The 18,423-nt window shown below is 40.2% G+C and overlaps 1 protein-coding gene across 14 annotated transcripts in view; it reads right to left on the minus strand.

Moving 5' to 3' along the window:
* Nucleotides 1-18,423, minus strand: part of FREM1 (FRAS1 related extracellular matrix 1) — a 65,782-nt gene that overhangs the window by 27,319 nt on the left and 20,040 nt on the right. For 11 of the 14 annotated variants that reach the window (XR_011091050.1, XR_011091051.1, XM_068666146.1 and 8 more), the window contains 13 exons: nt 15,494-15,838; nt 14,744-14,886; nt 14,013-14,209; nt 12,727-12,817; nt 11,333-11,500; nt 10,652-10,860; nt 9,775-9,868; nt 9,111-9,363; nt 6,979-7,176; nt 5,557-5,742; nt 4,270-4,466; nt 3,129-3,351; nt 2,117-2,261 (listed from right to left, as the gene is read on the minus strand). Coding sequence is in view for 11 of the 14 variants with exons in the window: in XM_068666146.1 (XP_068522247.1) it covers nt 2,117-2,261; nt 3,129-3,351; nt 4,270-4,466; nt 5,557-5,742; nt 6,979-7,176; nt 9,111-9,363; nt 9,775-9,868; nt 10,652-10,860; nt 11,333-11,500; nt 12,727-12,817; nt 14,013-14,209; nt 14,744-14,886; nt 15,494-15,838 (2,449 nt within the window). In the remaining 3 variants the exon portion in view is untranslated. Of the gene's footprint in view, nt 1-2,116; nt 2,262-3,128; nt 3,352-4,269; nt 4,467-5,556; nt 5,743-6,978; nt 7,177-9,110; nt 9,364-9,774; nt 9,869-10,651; nt 10,861-11,332; nt 11,501-12,726; nt 12,818-14,012; nt 14,210-14,743; nt 14,887-15,493; nt 15,839-18,423 lie in introns of those variants that run through there. The other 3 variants (XM_068666155.1, XR_011091052.1, XM_068666156.1) reach the window with 3 other exon arrangements.

Below are 18,423 nucleotides of genomic sequence, written 5' to 3' on the forward strand. Positions count from 1 at the left end.
AGCAAGGCATGTCAAGTCATGTGAGTGATAGGTCAAGCAACCTTGATAATTCACTAATATCACTAATCATGCTGGGGCTATCCAAACATAAAGACCAGTTGTTTGACCTAAAGACTGTATGACCAGGGAAAAGAAAATTCAAACAAAGAGTGTGTGAAGATAAACACATTTAGGTATGCTCCCCAAATGCTTTCTAATCTCAAAACATTTATCTGCATAGCAGTTAGTTGGTTAAGTCTTTATAGCACCCATGTATCTGATCCTGGGAAGAAGCTTTCAAGGGGAATGTGTGGGGGCCTTATATTCCCCAAGGGCACTCCTTGCTACAGCATGCAATCCAAGTAGTGACAGATTGAGTTTTTGGCAAATACTGCAGATTAGAGCCACTGTTTGCCAGCCGTTCTTCAGTCTGTTGACCATAGCTAATGGAGATGAGAACTGAAACTCCTTGGGGTGAAAAGATGCTCTTAGATCAAAAGGTGAGAAAAAGCTTACAGGTATTGTCATATGTTCACTTGCAAAACATCTCAGTGGCATAAGGGAGTTCATACCCCACAGCAAAGATGTGGCAGCTGCATATGGTGGCTAAACCACTTTGTGCCAAATTGGACATGTTAGAGCACTACTGCTTAACTGCTGGCAGCAAACTGCATCTCAGTGGAAGAGTTAACAGGTAAGAAGCATTAAGTTCATAGAATGATAGAGCTGTTTTGCAAGGAAATGGCTCAGTATATGGTACTGTTCACTACAGGAATTGTGATTTGTAAAATGTAGTACTGCCAGAAAAAGAAATAACCTTTTCTGGATCCAGCTGGGCAAAAGTGCTCTCCATCACCTTCCTTCAGAGAGAAAAGATGGAAAATGACATAGAAGCATGGAACGGCTTGAGCTGGAAGGGACCTTAAAGATCATCTAGTTCCAACTAGACATACCAACATTCAATAAGCAAAGAACAAAAAGGCCATGGCCTTTAATCTGTGCTTATCAGTAGCTGATGTAAATATATAAACTATATCCTTTATTCTAACTTGAAATGGACTTTGTCCCTTGTTAGTGTTGGGTGGCTTTTGATAATCCTCACTAGAAAACTAACATTTGTATTGCAGGAGGCTCTACATGGTAAACAAAACAATTCAAAACTCTCTGCAATGGGAAATATAGGTCTGGTTTGAAGATAGGCCAAATACATACTGTTCTGTAGCTAAATATCCTGAGGGATCAGAAATTCCTGCATTAGTGGCAGCCTGCTTAGCATGCTGCAAGTCATTTCCGAAACACAGACTTTGGAGGTTTGGAGCCATATCCCCAAAGCCTTCAGGCCTCTAGCTCCCCATCTGCCTGCCTGGGTCTGGAAGACAGCCAGGAGGATGTAGGCCATGACAATATTCTGGGGCAGGTCATCAGTTGAAAAATGGGGATCCCAAGGGACAAGTTCCCTACTAAAATGTCCAGGAGGTTCAGCTCAGTCACAGTCAGCTGCCTATCTGAAAAAGGTCTGCCAGGCAATTTCTGACCAGGGCTAATTCATTTATGAATTCTAGTATTGGAAAGTAAAGGAGATTAGTGTATACCTCATAAAAAGTTGAATTAGGGCTGAGCAATAGAGTACTTTTAATTGAAAAGAAGAGAATCATCAAACTGAAAGACTATCCCTGGTGAGTCAAGGAGGTGTCAACCTTGTGGACTCTTGTGAAAGAGCTGATTTCAGAGGGGCTGCAGCAGGGAAGGGTAAAGCAAAGCATCTGGGGTGGATACCAGTACAGTGGCCAGCAGAGATGTGTAAATATCAGGGCTCCCTGACGAACATCTTGAAGTAGGTTATGAAAAACAAAACAGGCATGTTCTCCCTCTTTCTTTTCCAGTATTCTCCCTATACGCAACTAACAACCCGGTTTTATGTATTTTGAATACTGAACAGCATTCAACACGTCTTTCACTAAAAATACTTTTATTAAACATTCTGATAGTGACCCACATAGAAACATCTGTGTTGACATTAATCTCTGACTAATTATGGAATCTTCTCCTTATCAGTCACAGATTAGCTCTTTTGATCACTTCTGGATCATTTTGTCTGATCTCAGCCCTGTGCCAGAGACAGAAACATGTGGCTTACTTGCTCAGCACTGGTTTCTCATCATTAACTGGGATGACCTTTACAAAAATGGTTCTGAGGACTTTATGTTTCCCATCTGAGAGCTGGATTTTAAAGCTGTCAGTGAGGTTTTCAGAATTGTCATGCATGTACATCAGCTTCATTCCTATAGAGGGGGGGGGGGAGGAAAGGGGAGGAGGGAAGGGGAGGGAAGTGAGACAGAGAGTAAGAGAGAAAGGAAAAGAACAAATAAATCCAAAGTGACCTTGGTGAGCTGCTGCCATTCATTAATTTAACAATGTAGTAGTGACTCAAAGACACTAGTCTGACCAGCCTGAAGGAGCTACCCACTTCACAAATGGCTCTCTGTCAGTCTGGAAGAAGACACATTTCTTTTTCTCTCCACCTTTCAATTCATTTTAACAGAGACCACAGAAAGTGTGAGACCATTAGGTAATACTCTCTGTACCTTGAATAATCCTCAGGGAGCTTTAAAGTCTCAGAGAGAAAAGCTGGACTTGTAGTTATGGCTATGGCCATGGGCAATCAGAAGATCTGTGCTGGAGATGGCTAATAACAGATAATGGTAAGCTATAGAGCCTGATTTCATACCCTTATCATTTATGGCTATGTTGAACCCCATAATAAATATATATGACTAAATATGACTTCTCATAATCAGACAGCATGTTTTTAAATGAATCTCTCTCTCTTCTAGATGCTGTCAAACATTTTGAAATGTGTTTATTGATATGTTTCAATACTCCCTTTACTCTATTCAGGGCAGATGGCCTCTCTAGTCAGATTACTACCTCTTCTGACAGGTAGGCCTCTCAGGGTGAGTTTATTGGCAGTTCCTCAAATCATTAGATAACATTAGTATTAAATAGGTTGGTTTATATTTAAAATTATCTTGAAATTATACATAAGGCAAATGAATAAATAAGTGATGAAGGTTTCTTATGGTGCCACTTTGTCTGCTATGAATTATTAAAGGAATGAAAGACCAATGTCAGAAGAACTTTGCACCTACCATTCTTCAGTAGGTCCATAGAAAATTCATGAACAAGCAAGCCATGCCTGTGGTGGTGAATTAACTGTTTGTAATGTAGAGTATCATGGCCATGAACTCCATTAATGAGGAAACCATGCAAGGGCTTCTGCACAACCCCAAATACCAAGTAGTCTTGAGGCACATCCAGATCAACTGCATTGATAACAGAGAGATCCAGCTCTTTCATCTCACCCTCTTGAACCTGACAATAAAAGAAAAAAAATCTTTTACATAAAAAAAAAGCTGTAGCATTTTAGCGCACTTTTCTAAGCAGACCTTTTTAATCTAGGAGTCTGTGTTTCCTCAACTCCTTTCCCAGTAGTTCTTGGGCAAAGCTACTGATTTCAACCAAGTGTAAGAGGCATAGAGTAGTAAGTGGTTACAGTGATGAAAAGGTGAGATAAGGAATTCATATCTGCCTCTATTAATAGAAAAGCTTTGGTAAGTAAAGATCATTTTAAGACATTTGCTTAGGTAAGTAAAGATCACGTTAAGCATTAGTGAATGCAGAGAGGAGAAAGCCTTTAAACACATAAATGTGTATGTATGTATGTATGTATGATATACATACGTATATGTTTATGATATAAAACTACACACAATATAAAAACGTGTATATGAATACACATTTATACATATGTCTATGCATGTATATGTATAGATCTATAAACATGCATACACTTTTTTCTTTACAGTAAGATAAACTCATGTTTCCCTGGCATGGTAGTCACAGATGTATTATTTATATTAAAAACAGTCTTCAGAGAAGGGAGAGGCTTTGCCAGGAGCAAATACTACTCTGCAAAAAAATTCTGAAAGACTCATGTGTAACTAGAAGAAGCATAAAGATCCTTCTGCTGTCTGAATGACTTATTTCTTTGAGACCTCATTTACTTTATTAAAGTTACCAAACAGAGCTGTGCACAGCTTCAGGCTCATTGAAGCTGTGTCTTACAGGTTTACATGGGATTTAACTAAGGTGTTTCCTGAACTAGGCTAAATTGCACAGAAGAAGGGAAAGATAGAGAGGAATATATGTCAGAACAATGTTCTGATTTATATTAAAGGGTGTTTTCCATAAAAAGTAGTACTATGGCAGGCATTTTTCTTCTGTCCTTACAGTGATGTTTCTTGCTATGAATTCTGGGACTTCATCATTGGTTGGGCTAATCAACACAAAAAATGGGGTCTCTGCTGAGCGATGTAGCCCATCGGTGACATAAAGTACAAAGTGGTCTGTCGTTGGCTCCATTCGCATGTGCCTGGCTTGTACATAGTTTATGTTCTGGGCTTTCAGGTGCTTCAGCTGAAATGAAGCTAGAAATGTTAAAGAAATGAGTTAGTGCAATCAGTCTTCTGTCCACTGGTGTGACATACCATAAACAAATCTGAAACTATGCCCTTCTTCAAAGACCAAATCGTTTGGATTTTGTAAGCTCTCAGACATTTTCTTGGCTGCCTTACTGGGTACTGAGGAAAAAGAGAGAAAAAGGCCCTCCCCTCTAACACCGTGCAAATCCCAGTTTCAGACCTCAAGGCAGGGAGGGAAGGCAATTTCTTGTTCCCATGATGCTCAAGTGAGAGGACTGATGAGAGAAGAGGAGCTGTTAATCCTTCTCTTCCACTACTCACAAGCCAGCTTGGTGACTGGAAAAAAGTCAGTCGCTGGGAAGAGAAAGCCACCATGCACATTTCCAGAGGAGTATGCTGGACATATGCCCTTCTCTCTGTGGCACACCACTCTGTCCATCTCAGTGTAGACTGCAGAATGGCCCCAGATAACAAGACCCAGAAAACATCTGGGGCCTAAGCAATTACATTGATTGTTTTTGACTGGCAGATCAAGAAACTGGGGACCAAAAGGCTCAGCAATGCTGGGTGTCCAGCTGAAGACACAAGTAAGCATTAACAGTGCATGCGTGGTACAGTTTATTCTGCAGCAATTGAAACTGCCTTGTGGTATTCGAAGGCAGACCAGGGAAAAGACTGAAGTCAACTACTATCTCTATCACTTTTGCAACTTGGCCTTGGAGAATAACACAGGATCCAGATTTTTCACATTCTCTGCTAGTTATTTTTGATAGAAGTGAAGAGAGGCTGGGGGAAGGTTGCATGGGAGAGTGAAGGCACAGAAAGCAGATTAATATTTCTTATCGCCACTTCTACTGGATTGCAGCTGGAATGCATAACACAAGAGCTGGCTTGTGCACTCCAAGTGCCAATTGTTCACATTTGCATAGTTGCAGTCTCTTTTTGAACTCCCCCTACACAATCCTACAATTCTTAATTTGCCAGCCACTGCTTTCCCCAATAAGCCCATACACACCTGCAGCTACCTCTCCACAGCCCACCACATGGTTCTCTCTGTGTTTCATCTGCTCTATTACTTCATGTTTTGTAGACTTACCTATGCTTATACCAATGTTGCTCTTCTCAAACCCAGGAGAAGGCAGTATATTTTCAATGTAACCAAACTGGGGAGGAGAAACCAAGACAAACTCTAAGTCATCGGCAGTGGTGTCAGGGTCAGTGGCAAACAAATGGTTAATGGTAAGGGCTGCTGAGGAGCCCTCCTCCACCACAAACCTTGCACCTGCACACAAACAATATGATAACCATTACTGCTTATTAAGTTCAGCTTACTATTGTTTTTGTTAACAAGAATGGAAATAATAACTATGGAGGAAATGACAATAAATTCAGAGTTACTGAGGGCATTGGTTTGCCTTGGGGATTTTTGCTTACACCATCAACTTTCCCCATCGTATAAGTAAAGGGGAAGGGTATCACACAATCATTTTACTGGTAAGTTATTAAGCATGGTTTATGTGCTGCTCAGAATCACTTGTTACCTCTGTTTGTCAGAGCATTAATTACATGATAGCTGTTACGAGTTGCTCATAATGAACAATTTTTCATGCATCACTGCTTAATTTCCCTGCTGGGACAATGCTTCATTTCCAGAACATTGCTTGGGTGATAGCCTGTAAATTACAAAACTACTCATACATATGCTTAAATATTCTCTGGAATACATACATATACATGATGCGTACAAACAAATGACATTGAAAAAGAAAAAGACAAGCATATGGAAAGCACACCTTTAATACATATGCTACAAGCCTCGTCCAAAGCCCTGCGATTCAATGCAAATTTCACATAGTAGCTAGTTGTTGCATTAAATGTTTGTTATCAGTGCAATTTCCTTTTCAGCTGAGAATTTTTGATCCTGAAAAGTACTAGAGAAAAAGTGGCTTCTGATCTATTAATTTCATTAGTTACATATATGGACTAGATTTGTTTCTATTCATTAACAGAATTAAATATAGATAATAAAATATTCCCTTCCTTGATACCTACATACTCATATAAACTAAATTTCGGTTGCATACTTAATACACAAAGGTATATACATGTAGATACTTATGGGTATGTTTTTGCATTGTATAAACATGAAAATTGTTTGGACCTAAGTTCTGGGATGAGATGTTGCTCAGTTTTACCCAGACATAGTGTACATGTACAATACACACGTGTAGATGGATGGGAGCAGATCTGCGCACCCTAATTTCTAGCCACATGAATATGCAGCTGAACTCATACTTGCACCTGCAACTGAATTTAGTGGTTGCACTGCATTAGTAAAATAAATAAATAAATAAATAAATAGAAATTCAATCTAAAACTTCTGCATGTTGATCTGTTGACTCTTCCTGGTGCTTAAAGAAAAAAAAAAAAAAAAAAAAAGCCTGAGTCTTTAGCTGTTACATTAATTACTGCATAGCCCACATTATAATAATATGCTATAGTGAGAGGAAGCTTTCACCAGTTGCAATGGATGGTGGCTGGTTATCCACTGGGAGTATAGTGATGTTAAGGTCATACACTGGGAATGGATCATGGAGTGGAACTGGAGGAGGAAGAGGTCTATCATAACAGCAGTCTTTCACATCTGGGCCAGCTTCACCATCAGAAATAATAAAGGTTAAGATCTCAAAGGAAGGAGTCAGGCCAATCTCCCCACCTGGAAAAAACATTGCAGGTAAGAAGAAATGTTTTACTATAACGAACCAAAACTTCAAAAACTTCACAAAGAAGAATCCTGCAAGGAGAGACTCCAGTATTTGAAATCAAAAGATGGAGACAGACCAAAAGAACAACAAAAAAAAAAAAAACAACAAACCAAAACAAACAAACAAACAAACAGTAAAATAACAAGAATTCTTAATTTGGGCTGTTTGGTCCACAGTTTGGTTTGGTATTTTTAAATAATTTTAATCAGATTACTTCTCTTCTAGAATAAAAAGCTGTAGACAAGTGTACAACTAAGTTAATATTACTGCTTTAATGTTGTAATTTAATATTATAATATTATAATTATAATTTAATATTATAATTGTAATATTATTGCAATAATATAATATTCAATTGTAATAAAATTGCTAATAGACGTCATGATTCTGTTCTGCTTATACTGAAGCATGTTCAAAATATTCTGTTGTGCAGAAAGGATATTTTTTCTGGATTCCTCATCCAAGAAAGTTGGCAAAGATCTTTCTTGTATAAAATACTGTCACTCTGTGACATGAGGCAACATTCATGCTCTTCGGGAAGAAAACATTTTTGCATACCAAGAAATGCATGTATTCCTGTATGCCTCTTAACCCTATAAAATGGACTGTAACAAGGACTGTGCTTTGTTACTGTGCTATATATGGTGCCTATATGCAATCACTTTCAAGCTGTGGGCTGATGTTGAATGTCACACAACAGGCCACAACTGCCACCCCTCACCAGAAGCATCTGAGGGTGAGTGCATTCCATTTCTCAGCAGCCCTGGCAGCTTGCATCCAGTGCTGCTGCAAGTTGCTCCTGATACACTGCCTAAGAAGGAAAGGGAGTGACTCTCTGCCTCCTGTGTAACAGCTACTGGAAGCACATCTAGCATGCAGAAAATTGGGAATGGCAAATACAAGTGACTTTACTCTTGAAAGTCAGCTTCTGGCCTTTAGTGCCCCTGCAAAACACTACTATTAAAATAGCATTCACAATATCTTTACGATAGTGCAGAAAAGTTTGTTATGGGTGGCCATAACCAAGTACTTCTTTCTCTTCTTAAATGCCAGCTGTTCATTTTAGACAGCGCCAAGCCTGAAAATATCACATAAATTCCCCACGCTAGCACAAAATTACAGACTAATTACACATAAAACTGGAGCCTTTGGAAAAAAAAAATTAAAGCTGTCATCAGAGATGCAGAAAAGAGAACCTCTTTCATGCTAATAAAAGGACCAAATTAAGTAGGAAAGGGAGCTAACCAGCCGTTGATTTCTATGAGTAATTAAAAAAAATGTATTTGGGGATTTTAAAGATAAAACCACAAAATGATATCTTTCTCCACATTCTCTTGAAGGAAATCTGAACACATTTTACCTTGTGGTACAGATAGACTGTAAACTTTCCAAAAGTAGGTACCTATCTAAATTGGAGAGGCAAGTGGCTAGTACCTTATGTTGTAAGCAGTTCTCTATTATAACTCAGCATCGATATTTACAGCATTACATTACTTTATCTGCGCAACTAAGAAAAAAGTCAAAGATATTTTAGTGTCATAAAACAAACAAAAAGAGTCTATTTAGCTTCTATTTTAATATTAATATTGATAAAAATAATTTAAAAAACAATATTGCATCTGCAGCAGTGAAAGATATTGTCCAGGATTATGTTGCTTTCACATAGTTGCTCTACTATAATTTTAATTTCAAACAGTGATTTGGAGAACACATTAAAACATTTGATAGTAGTACATCATCAACCCTGTTTCAAAGACACCTCAGTTTTCTCACCAATCACAACATGTGTTTTCTCAGCAGCTCCTGCTGAGCTCCTGGGAAGATTTTATGGATTAGGTTAAGATTTTCTGCCAAAACTACCTGACCACCTCCCAGTCTCACTTACCAGTATGTTTATATGTGACTAAACCAGAGATGACATCAGCCTGGGAGAAACGCTCCACAGCGATGCCAGCTTTCCTCACCACCCCATGGTAGGGCTGGCGAACCAGCATAAACATCAGTCTCATGTCATCACTGTCTGCATCTGTGGCATAAATGTACTTGGAGGAGAGGACCACTTCTTCACCTTCTTGGCAGTGTACCACAGGGATGAGGCCTGTTTGCAAAACGGGTGGCTCATCATTCACAGGCAACACCTAATCAGAAAGAGAATTTAAGATCTTTTATTCTTCATTTCAGTGAAAGCCTTTTGTTTTAAATGCATTGCTTTCCAGACCAAACCATCAGCACAGTGTCACAGTAAGAGTACATTGAGCTCTCTGTGAACAAGATTGAAACAGCTGAATTAGGTCCACTGTTAAAATACAGATGTAAAAGTAAACGAAACTAAGTAGACTGTGTAAAGGAAATGGAACACATATATTGCTTCTGTCTTTACTTGCTCAATGATAAGGATGATTTGCAAATTAACCCAAAAGCTAGGGTGAAAATGAAACCTAACAAGTCCATTATCTCCCAGTTTCCAAGGGAATATGAAGATTTTCAGAAGTTAAGCTTTGCAGTCTTCTGCATGGGCAAATGCTCTCAGAAGTATGCAACACACTGACCTTGACATGTAGGATGAACTCTACAGAGTGGATGCCATCTGTGGCTACAAAGAGGATTTCATCAGTAAATGTCTCAGAGCCATCATGCCAATACCTGTGAGAAAAAGAAGCTACACTAATTTCACACAGAAAAAGAAGTTGTGGTTTTTGATCCTGCCAGACATTGTGTATGCCCAGATAGAAAGCCAATCCCTGTGCAAGGGTTCCTATCAAAGACTTACAGTTCTAAATCACAGTATGTTCAGAAGGCTTGTGGGGTCTCCTATGTGAAGAACAACCCTAAGATATGGCAGATATCAACTAGGAAAGAGTTTTCACTGAATCTTTGTTATTTCTGCTCTGGCTGCTTGTGAGCTGTCTATTAAACTTGCTTTCTCTCTGCAGTAGGTACCCTCTTTGACTAACAGACGGTAACAAAGTCAGGGATCTCTAATTCTGCATGCATGCAGAAAGTCAGCATCCTGTTCTCACCCCAGATACAGTAGCAAAATTTGCGTCTTCAAGTTAATCAGTTTCAATAATAACCAGACTTTCTTGTAAGTTTCATTAAATAAAAAAGCTGATAACTGTTGCATTCTTCACGGGAACTACACAGCTGCATGGCTTCCTCCTCACATGCGTGAGACGATGCTTCCTATTTACATCAGACGTGGTCTCTAGCTCCGTTTACTGGCCACACTTCTAGTTAGTTTCCACAGTGACCTTTGTGGTCCTCTGAGGCTAAGGTGGTAGTTTTGGCCAGGAGCAATATTGCCAGAGCCTGCTGCAGTGAGAACTTCTTGTTGTAGCCTCTGCACCTCACACTTCTTCACTGCAAGCGTCTCACTCATCCAGCTGAGACAGCCACCACGAGAAGAAAAGCAAACACTCTTCTAACCTGACTGCCAGGGTACGCAGGTCCCCACAGGAAAACCTGTCACCTTCACTCATGGGAACACTATCCAGCTCCACCACCCCGTGCTGAGGCTGTCGCTGCAGGAGGAGGAAGAGATGTTCTTGTTTTGTGTCCACATCAGAGATGAGAATGTGTCCCTCTGTGACAGGGCTCAGGCCACCCTCTTCCACTATCAAGTGGCTTGTAAAAACCTATATGGAGGAGAAATGCTTAACTGATATTTCCTACTTCATGTCCAAACATACATTGAACACAGCAATTTCAATTTGCTCTAGTATTAAGACATGTGACATCTTAAAAATCAAAACACCAAAGGCTTTAATCTTTTCTAATGCATCTAGAAAACCTGAAGAGTATACTAACAGTATGCCTTAATATGTAAACCCCAGTCCTGATCCCATTCAGGGAGGCTCTTGACCTTCAAAGGCAAATAGACAACAATGCAGAATAGAGATTTAGGAGTTGTGGTTGAAGCCCTCAGTTTATTCACTACAAAAATTTTTAAATTAATAATAATAATAAAATAAATAAATAAACATGAACAAACAAACAAAAACAAACAAACAAACAAACCAGGCAGAGATCAGGACATCTCCCTATATTTCTTTTTTCTACGCAAAGCCATTTCCAAGTCCTTCAACCTCCACCTCCCCATCACCCTACCTCTGGGGCTTGGTTGTCCACGGGAAGAATTGTAATATTGAAGCAGATCCCATATAAAGTGCCACCATGCTGATTGCTGACAGAAAAAACAAACTGCACTTGTTGAGGTTCAGGACCAATGTCCTGAAGTGGAGGCATATAAGCAACTTTCATGTAGTTGACAGCATGCTGCAAAAAGTGAAGAGAGGTGCATGTAAGAAGATAATATAGGAGTAGTAAAAATCAGAACTTCAGGGACCCTTCTCATCCCCTCATTAGATGTTATCTGAACTTGCAAAATTAATTTCAGGAACATTGCTCACAGTCTTTAGCTACTGACAATACTGTGAGCAAGTGTATCTTTGCAGAACCACAGAATGGCCAAGGCTGGAAGGGATCTCTAAGATCATCTGGTCCAACCCCCCTGCTGAGCAGGATCACCCAGAGCACAGTGCACAGGATGGCATCCAGGCTGGTTTTGAATATCTCCAGAGAAAGAGACTCTACAACCTCTCTGGGGAACTTGTTCCAGTGCTCTGTCAGCTGAGTACAAGTTCAAATACTGAAAACTCTTGTGGCAAATAATACAGTCATACACAGCAAGTGATTACAGAGGCAATGGCTTTACCTTCTTGATGGAAAATGAGCTCTTTAAAAATGCTGGTTCCAGAGCATATTCCACACTGTGACTTTAAAAAAATTATCTAAACATAACTTTTATTACAATATCTTCCAAAGCAGCTGAATTTGCCCTCACCCATATGAATAAACTGCACATCCTGCTTCCACAGGTAAGTGCAGACTGGTGAAAGAGCCTAGAACAATCAACAAAATTTTTCATTCGAACACGTATGTTGGGTTAGGGATTAAGGACCTCTAGGCTCGCGGTTCTCATCATGGTATTACAATGGTCACCACTGTGCAGCCTTAAGCATACGGCAGGGTACAAAACAGGGCACTTTAATATGCTTAACAAAGACATCTGTCAAACTACAGAACAAAATCTTGAAAAAGAGCACATAGGCCTGTTCCAGCTTGGTACACAGCTATCAGTGGAGACACTGAGAAGAAACAGGGAACAGTCAGGGCCCCGTTTCCACATTTTGTGCACTTTTTCTTCATATCAGCATTATGCTGCAACCAAATACAGCCTACCTGTCAGCAACTGCAGCCCTTGTGGTTTCAGAGAGAGAGTTATGTTTGCATACTCCAGAAATGAAGCATGACAGAAATTAGTTTTAAAAAACTGAGTTGAATTAACAAGCAATTGAATTATCTCTTCTAAAGCAGTATTCATGTGATAAAACTGAACCTCAATTTTCACTGCTTGTTTTCCTGTCAGGAATAAGCTATATGCTTGTGACTGTTCTTAAAATTGCTCGGTACTGATTATAGTACCACCTAACATAACAAACCTGAGTAAATGACCTCAGTGCAAGAACAGCAGGATCCTTGACCAGTTTGGGGATGGTGTCCACCATAAACAGCTTCCCAGCATCGGAGTGCCTGTACAAAAATATGCATGTTACACCCAAGTTAGTGATACTAAAGAACAGGTTAAAAAAAATAAAAATAAAAAAAGGCACATAGATAAGTCTTGCCTTTCAAATTAGCTTTGCACTCCCAACTGCACTGAAAGGAAAAACATTTTTCTTTCTTCTGTCCCTATTATTAATTCAAATTTTATCATAGAAGACTGACCGAAAGAAACATCTTTTGGGATAGTCAAAAAAATCATTGCATACCTCATAAGCAAGCTCTGGGTTTCCTACTAGCATGTCTCTGCACATCGCAGATACCAGTTTCAGGGCAACTGTGCCTATTTACACCATCTGCAATGCTAGCCCATCATATTCCTTTTATTTACACAACTGCATCTATCTGTATATAAAAATTAAATTATTTCTTCCTGTAGACTGCCAAAGTCAACTAGTTTTCACCCAGCCATCTTTCCAATGGAGACAACGGCAGTAACTAGCAAACTGAATAATTATGTACCTCATCAGCTGAACCGGGGAAGTGCCTAAACATCCTGCTCCCTCTGCTACATACTGATTCTCTGTGTTTTCAGGTTAGAGTTGAAAATGTTGATTTTCAGCTTAAACTATATGGCGTCTGGAGTTTGAAATTTTCTGTTTAGTAGGTTGTTGCCAATGCTATCATGAATTTACCAAACAGTGAAGCAGCATCAGGCATGTAAATTGCTATTACACCTGCGTGTCACATGTCCATGTTGTCCCCTGTGTCCTGTCTTGACTGCAATTCTGCTCCACAAGTTCCTGATCCAGGAGCTCACAATGCCATACATCACCTGAAAAAAGCTGTAGCACCTCATCTTCTCTGGCAGGGACAGTGCAGGTCAGCACCAGTCTATCCATTAGGAGAGTTTCTGTGACTGGTAATACAGTATCCCAGGGGTGAGTGTAAAGTGCAAACCCAACCAAAGGAAAGAAAAGATTTCAGGTGCATTTCTTCTACTTTCTTGCTAAATTTTGCAACTTTCTTGTATTATTCTGTGTATTACTCTGTTACCTTCAGCTCTAGCTCTGACTTAATTACTAACAGGAGAGCTGCACCTAGCTATTGTCACCTGTACTTTAAGCGAACAGATGAATAACCTGAGATACAAGAATGCTATTGCCACTGAGTTTGCTCTCATTCCACCAGACTTTGCCCTGACCCACCTGGAAGTTACACCTACCCATGGGTGCAAGAGAAAAATGGGGAAGTGGTTATGGTGTATGTGAGTTCCCTGTCTTGCTCTTCCATGTCTATGAAGTGAAGATGTTTCTTAGTGAGGTGAGCAATCTCAGTCTCCTTAACAACAAGGTGACGGGTCACTCCCGGGGCTTCTCTCGGTAGCTGATCATCCACAGGGATAATTTGCACCATCATCACCTAGAATCAGAAGTTGGTAAAATCAGAAGTCTTGATGAGAGACTGTCCAAGCAATTTTTTTTGCACACAAGCACATACAGAAATAACTGGATCACTGGAATATGAGATAAATAACAGTTAATTGCAGAGCCCATTAATGTCAGCAGCATCCCTTTAAATCAAAATCAAAGTTAAATTCAGTATGTTTGGCCTCTGAATGGAATAGTCTGTTCTCTGTTGATTTCAGGAGTACTGTTTTTGTTGTTGTTGTTGTTGTTTTACCATCCCCAAATCCAATATTTTCAGCATTTAATTTTATGGTATGGGAAAAAGGTCACTGAGAATGGATGTTATTTTTCAGACAGAGAGAATTACCCCATGGAAAGCAAGAACAGGAACTAGCCCTGAAGGATATTACTTGTGGTGATGACTATGGTGACAGCAAACAGAAGAGACGAATCCCAATTTGGCTTGAAAGTCTTGCAGAAGTTGTAAAATCATCAGCTGTTTGAAGGAGAAATAGAGGGCCCTGCCAAAGATGCGTCAGTGTCGTACCTGTGGCTCCGAGAGATTGGGAGGGTCATGGCTATCACACAGCACAAACTCAAGGGAGTCTTCAAATACTTCTCCTCCCAAATGATGATAATAAATTATTCCATTAAACAGATCCCTCTGAAGAAAACTGCTGACAGGATATCCTGTTGAATTAAAGAATATTCAATAGTGTAAGACTTTAATCATTCATAAATACTGTCCATTAGCTATTCAAGTAACTAGTGAAGCGTAATGACCCCTTTCTCACCCTAGGTAGAGCAAAGTCTTTAAAATGTTCTCTGATTGTCTTCCATGTTTCCTGAAGATCATCAACTTCTTTTCTTTGTCAGTAAGCAATCATTTAAATAATGAAGCAATGTGGAAAATGGACCTGGAGCTCTAAGCAGAGGATAACAGAATTCACGTGGCTGGCAGCCTCTGCATCTAACACAGGGGTTTCTGAGTTCAGCTCATCTAATAGCTTTGAACTTTTCAGGTATCCTTGTAGATAAAGTTACTCCTGACTAGCCCAACACCTCTGAAGGAGAAAAATAGAGTAGAGAAATAGATGGAAGACTCAGGGCTAAATTGTGTTCATATTTAAAATTTTGCTTTAAAAGTGCAGAGACCACCATTAATTAATGATTAGGATTTACACTATAATAACAGCCCAGTTTTTCCTGAGCCAAAGTAAGTCTAATTGTTTCACATAAAGCAGTCTAAAAAGCAGAGGGAAAAGAAAATTGTGCTATTGTGGATGTGTTTCATTACCTATTAAGTTTGGCCCTGGTTTCTTCATGATTTCTCCAGCCTGGGGTGGCTTGGTAATGTTGAACACTATGTAGTCATCACTGGAATCCATGTCAGAAGCTTGAAGCATGGAGCCCTGGATCAGGATCGTCTGTCCCTCGTGAACCTCAATTATTACATTGCTGATCAGAAATGGAGGGCTGTCATCTTTAGGAAGGATATTGATTGGAAATTTATGGCGAATACTGTGGGAGCCATCAAAAATCCTAAACACTACAAAATCCTTAGTAGAATCACTGTCATCATGATGGTAGTAAACAACTCCAGCCTGAATGTCAGAGACTGTGAACATGAATCCTTTCCCTCCTGTCAAAGCAGTATAAGAAAATGTATCAAAAATGTGTAATTCAGCCCAGAGGAGAATACTTCCACCAATATAAATGTTACAATGGTAAAGACAAGGAGAATGCATTTCTAAACTTTCTAGTACAAAATTAAAAAATAAAAATAAAAAATCATCTACTGGAATAGTTAAGAATGCAGAATTTACAACTGTGCTATCAGGCAAAATCCTGCAAATGTCTATTGCATTAAGATAATTGGAGGCATCAGGGATTTTTAACTGTGACAGTTTGGATTTTAATTTCAACCAATCCTTTCTTATCAGAACATTTTGCTTTTATATTATGAATCAAGGAGACTATGCTTTGTAATTACAGCTCAGCGTTTCACTGCAGATAAAAATAACATATATAGTTCTTAGGCTTTTTGTGCATATTCAGGTTACTGTCCATAAAGAGACTATTTTGTACCTCTGCTTCACTGGATGTGTTATACACACACAAGTATTTCAGGCAGGTTAAAAGTTCTGTGAATTCCAGGCTGGTGCAGGACAAAATGGTCTACCCAGGGCCTCCAAGGAAAATATTTTTGGCCCTCCATTCTTTGTGACCTCCACAGAGCCACCCACAGCTGCAGGTACAGGTGCTTTCACACTTCCTTTGTGCCTTACTTGAAGAGAATTATAGGCAGACTTTAGGATGCAGTCATAACTGCATCCCCATCAAACAAAAGCCTTTTAAAGGTGACAGGAGGCAGGGAGCAACACCATATATTCCTTTTCCTTTCAGGGCTTTCCTTTAGCCCTAGGACTTGGATTACCAGACCTATCACACAAGCACTCAAAACATTGGGTTGATTTATTGCTCTTGCAGCCGGTGGGGTTCAGTGGGCACTGGCTCAGACCATCTTCCAGCAGCATTAAAGGAGTGACAGTGCAGCTGGAAGGCTAAACCTGGGGCCTTCCTTTAGTATGTGAGCACCAGCTGGTGTTTGCCAGACCAGAAAGGCAACCACTAAAAATTGCAGTTACAGCTTCCTCTGCACGTGCCTACGCATAAATGACACAAAAACGAGAACCAGGCATGGTCACTGGACAAGAAGCATCTGTCACAGGGTGGCCTGGGGGAGGCAGAGCAAGCCCAGGGTGCTGCAGGCAGGGACACCACTGCCACCACCATAGAGGCCTGGGCTCAGGTTCTGCTTTCTGCCAAGGCTTGGCCAGCCTGGCTGCTTGGCCAGCCTGGTTGCGTGGCCACCCCAGGCCACCTCCTGCCACAGTCTGTCAGGCAGAGCTGGCCCTGGGGGCTCTGCCCATAGGGTGGCAGGAGGTCAATCCCTTGAGGCCCACAACTGCACAGCAAGGGTTTCCTGAGGGGAAACATACTTCTCAACAACTTCGGTTTCCAGCAAATTCCAAAAGTACCACCTTCCCCTTTTCTTTGAATGTTTGCTTTGTGTTTCTACGCTGTGCATTTTACTAAAAATATTTAACTATCAAAAATCCAGCATTAAGACTGGCAGCATCTTTCCACCGTGCCAACAGCAGAGTGATTTCTTTTACCTGTATTATTTCCCAAAGAGAGTAGCACTGAGATGACTCTTGAGATTTCAAACAAAAAATAGTAATATGGAAAATGCAGCAGGCTAATGAATTAGAAGTGTAAATTGATTTCCACCTTTTAAATTAAGCTAGTTAAGATGCTGGTAAACAACAACCCTATCCTGGATTGTCTGTTGTTTGTATTTATCAACAAATAAAGATCATTCAGCAAACCTTAAGCAACCTCAGCACTTAAGAAGAAAATGTAGTAACTGAATTTGACCTAGGCCATGCCTGCTCTATGACAGCATAGCTGATTTCTTTAAAGTTTCAGCTTTGGGATTTAAATGAATGTTAAGAAAGTAAAAAATTAAACACTGTGGATTTTTTTTTAATTTTTTTTTTTTACAGTGGTATTTATTGCATGGTTGCAATAGAGGAGGCCAGTCAGCAGAGGGAGATCAAGCCTGCCATCAAGCCTTCCCAGCGGTGCAGCGCTGAGATGCCCAGAGCCGCGGGGCAGGGATAGCCCAGCACAGGGCTACCTTGCTCCTCGGTTCATTGCAGAGCCAGCTCCCCTCTGGCTCTGCTTTTGCTGTTCTCTCTGGAGGTGAACGCTGCAGAAGCAGCACTCCCATATCCCTGGCTTTCTTGCTGTCTTTGAGCAGCACGGGGAAATGTCAGGCTATGCTGGTATTTCTCTGGTTCTGTGGAGGGACATCAGGGACTTCACCCATCCCTGGTGAGAACTGGCAGTAACAGGGCTGCTGCCCATGGTTACTCGCATGAATTCACTTGGGCTGAATTCACCTACAGTGAAGAAAATAAGAACCAATTTCATTTTCAAATGAAAGTGGCATGTAGGCAAAATGTCAGACTTACAAGTCTTTCCCACTTAATGATGGAGACAATATAAATATACTATTTGCAAAAGTGTGTGAGCTATGCAACTGACTTTCGTTATGCACTTTTGAAATTCTTTTTGTACATCCTGCTGTTCCCTTCTGCATCTTCATTCCTTTATAAATCTGTCTCTCAAGCTGGCTGTCCTCAGCAGGGAATGACATAC

This window comes from Anas acuta, chromosome Z (assembly GCF_963932015.1).
Source record: "Anas acuta chromosome Z, bAnaAcu1.1, whole genome shotgun sequence".
In the NCBI taxonomy this organism is placed as follows: Eukaryota; Metazoa; Chordata; class Aves; order Anseriformes; family Anatidae; genus Anas; species Anas acuta.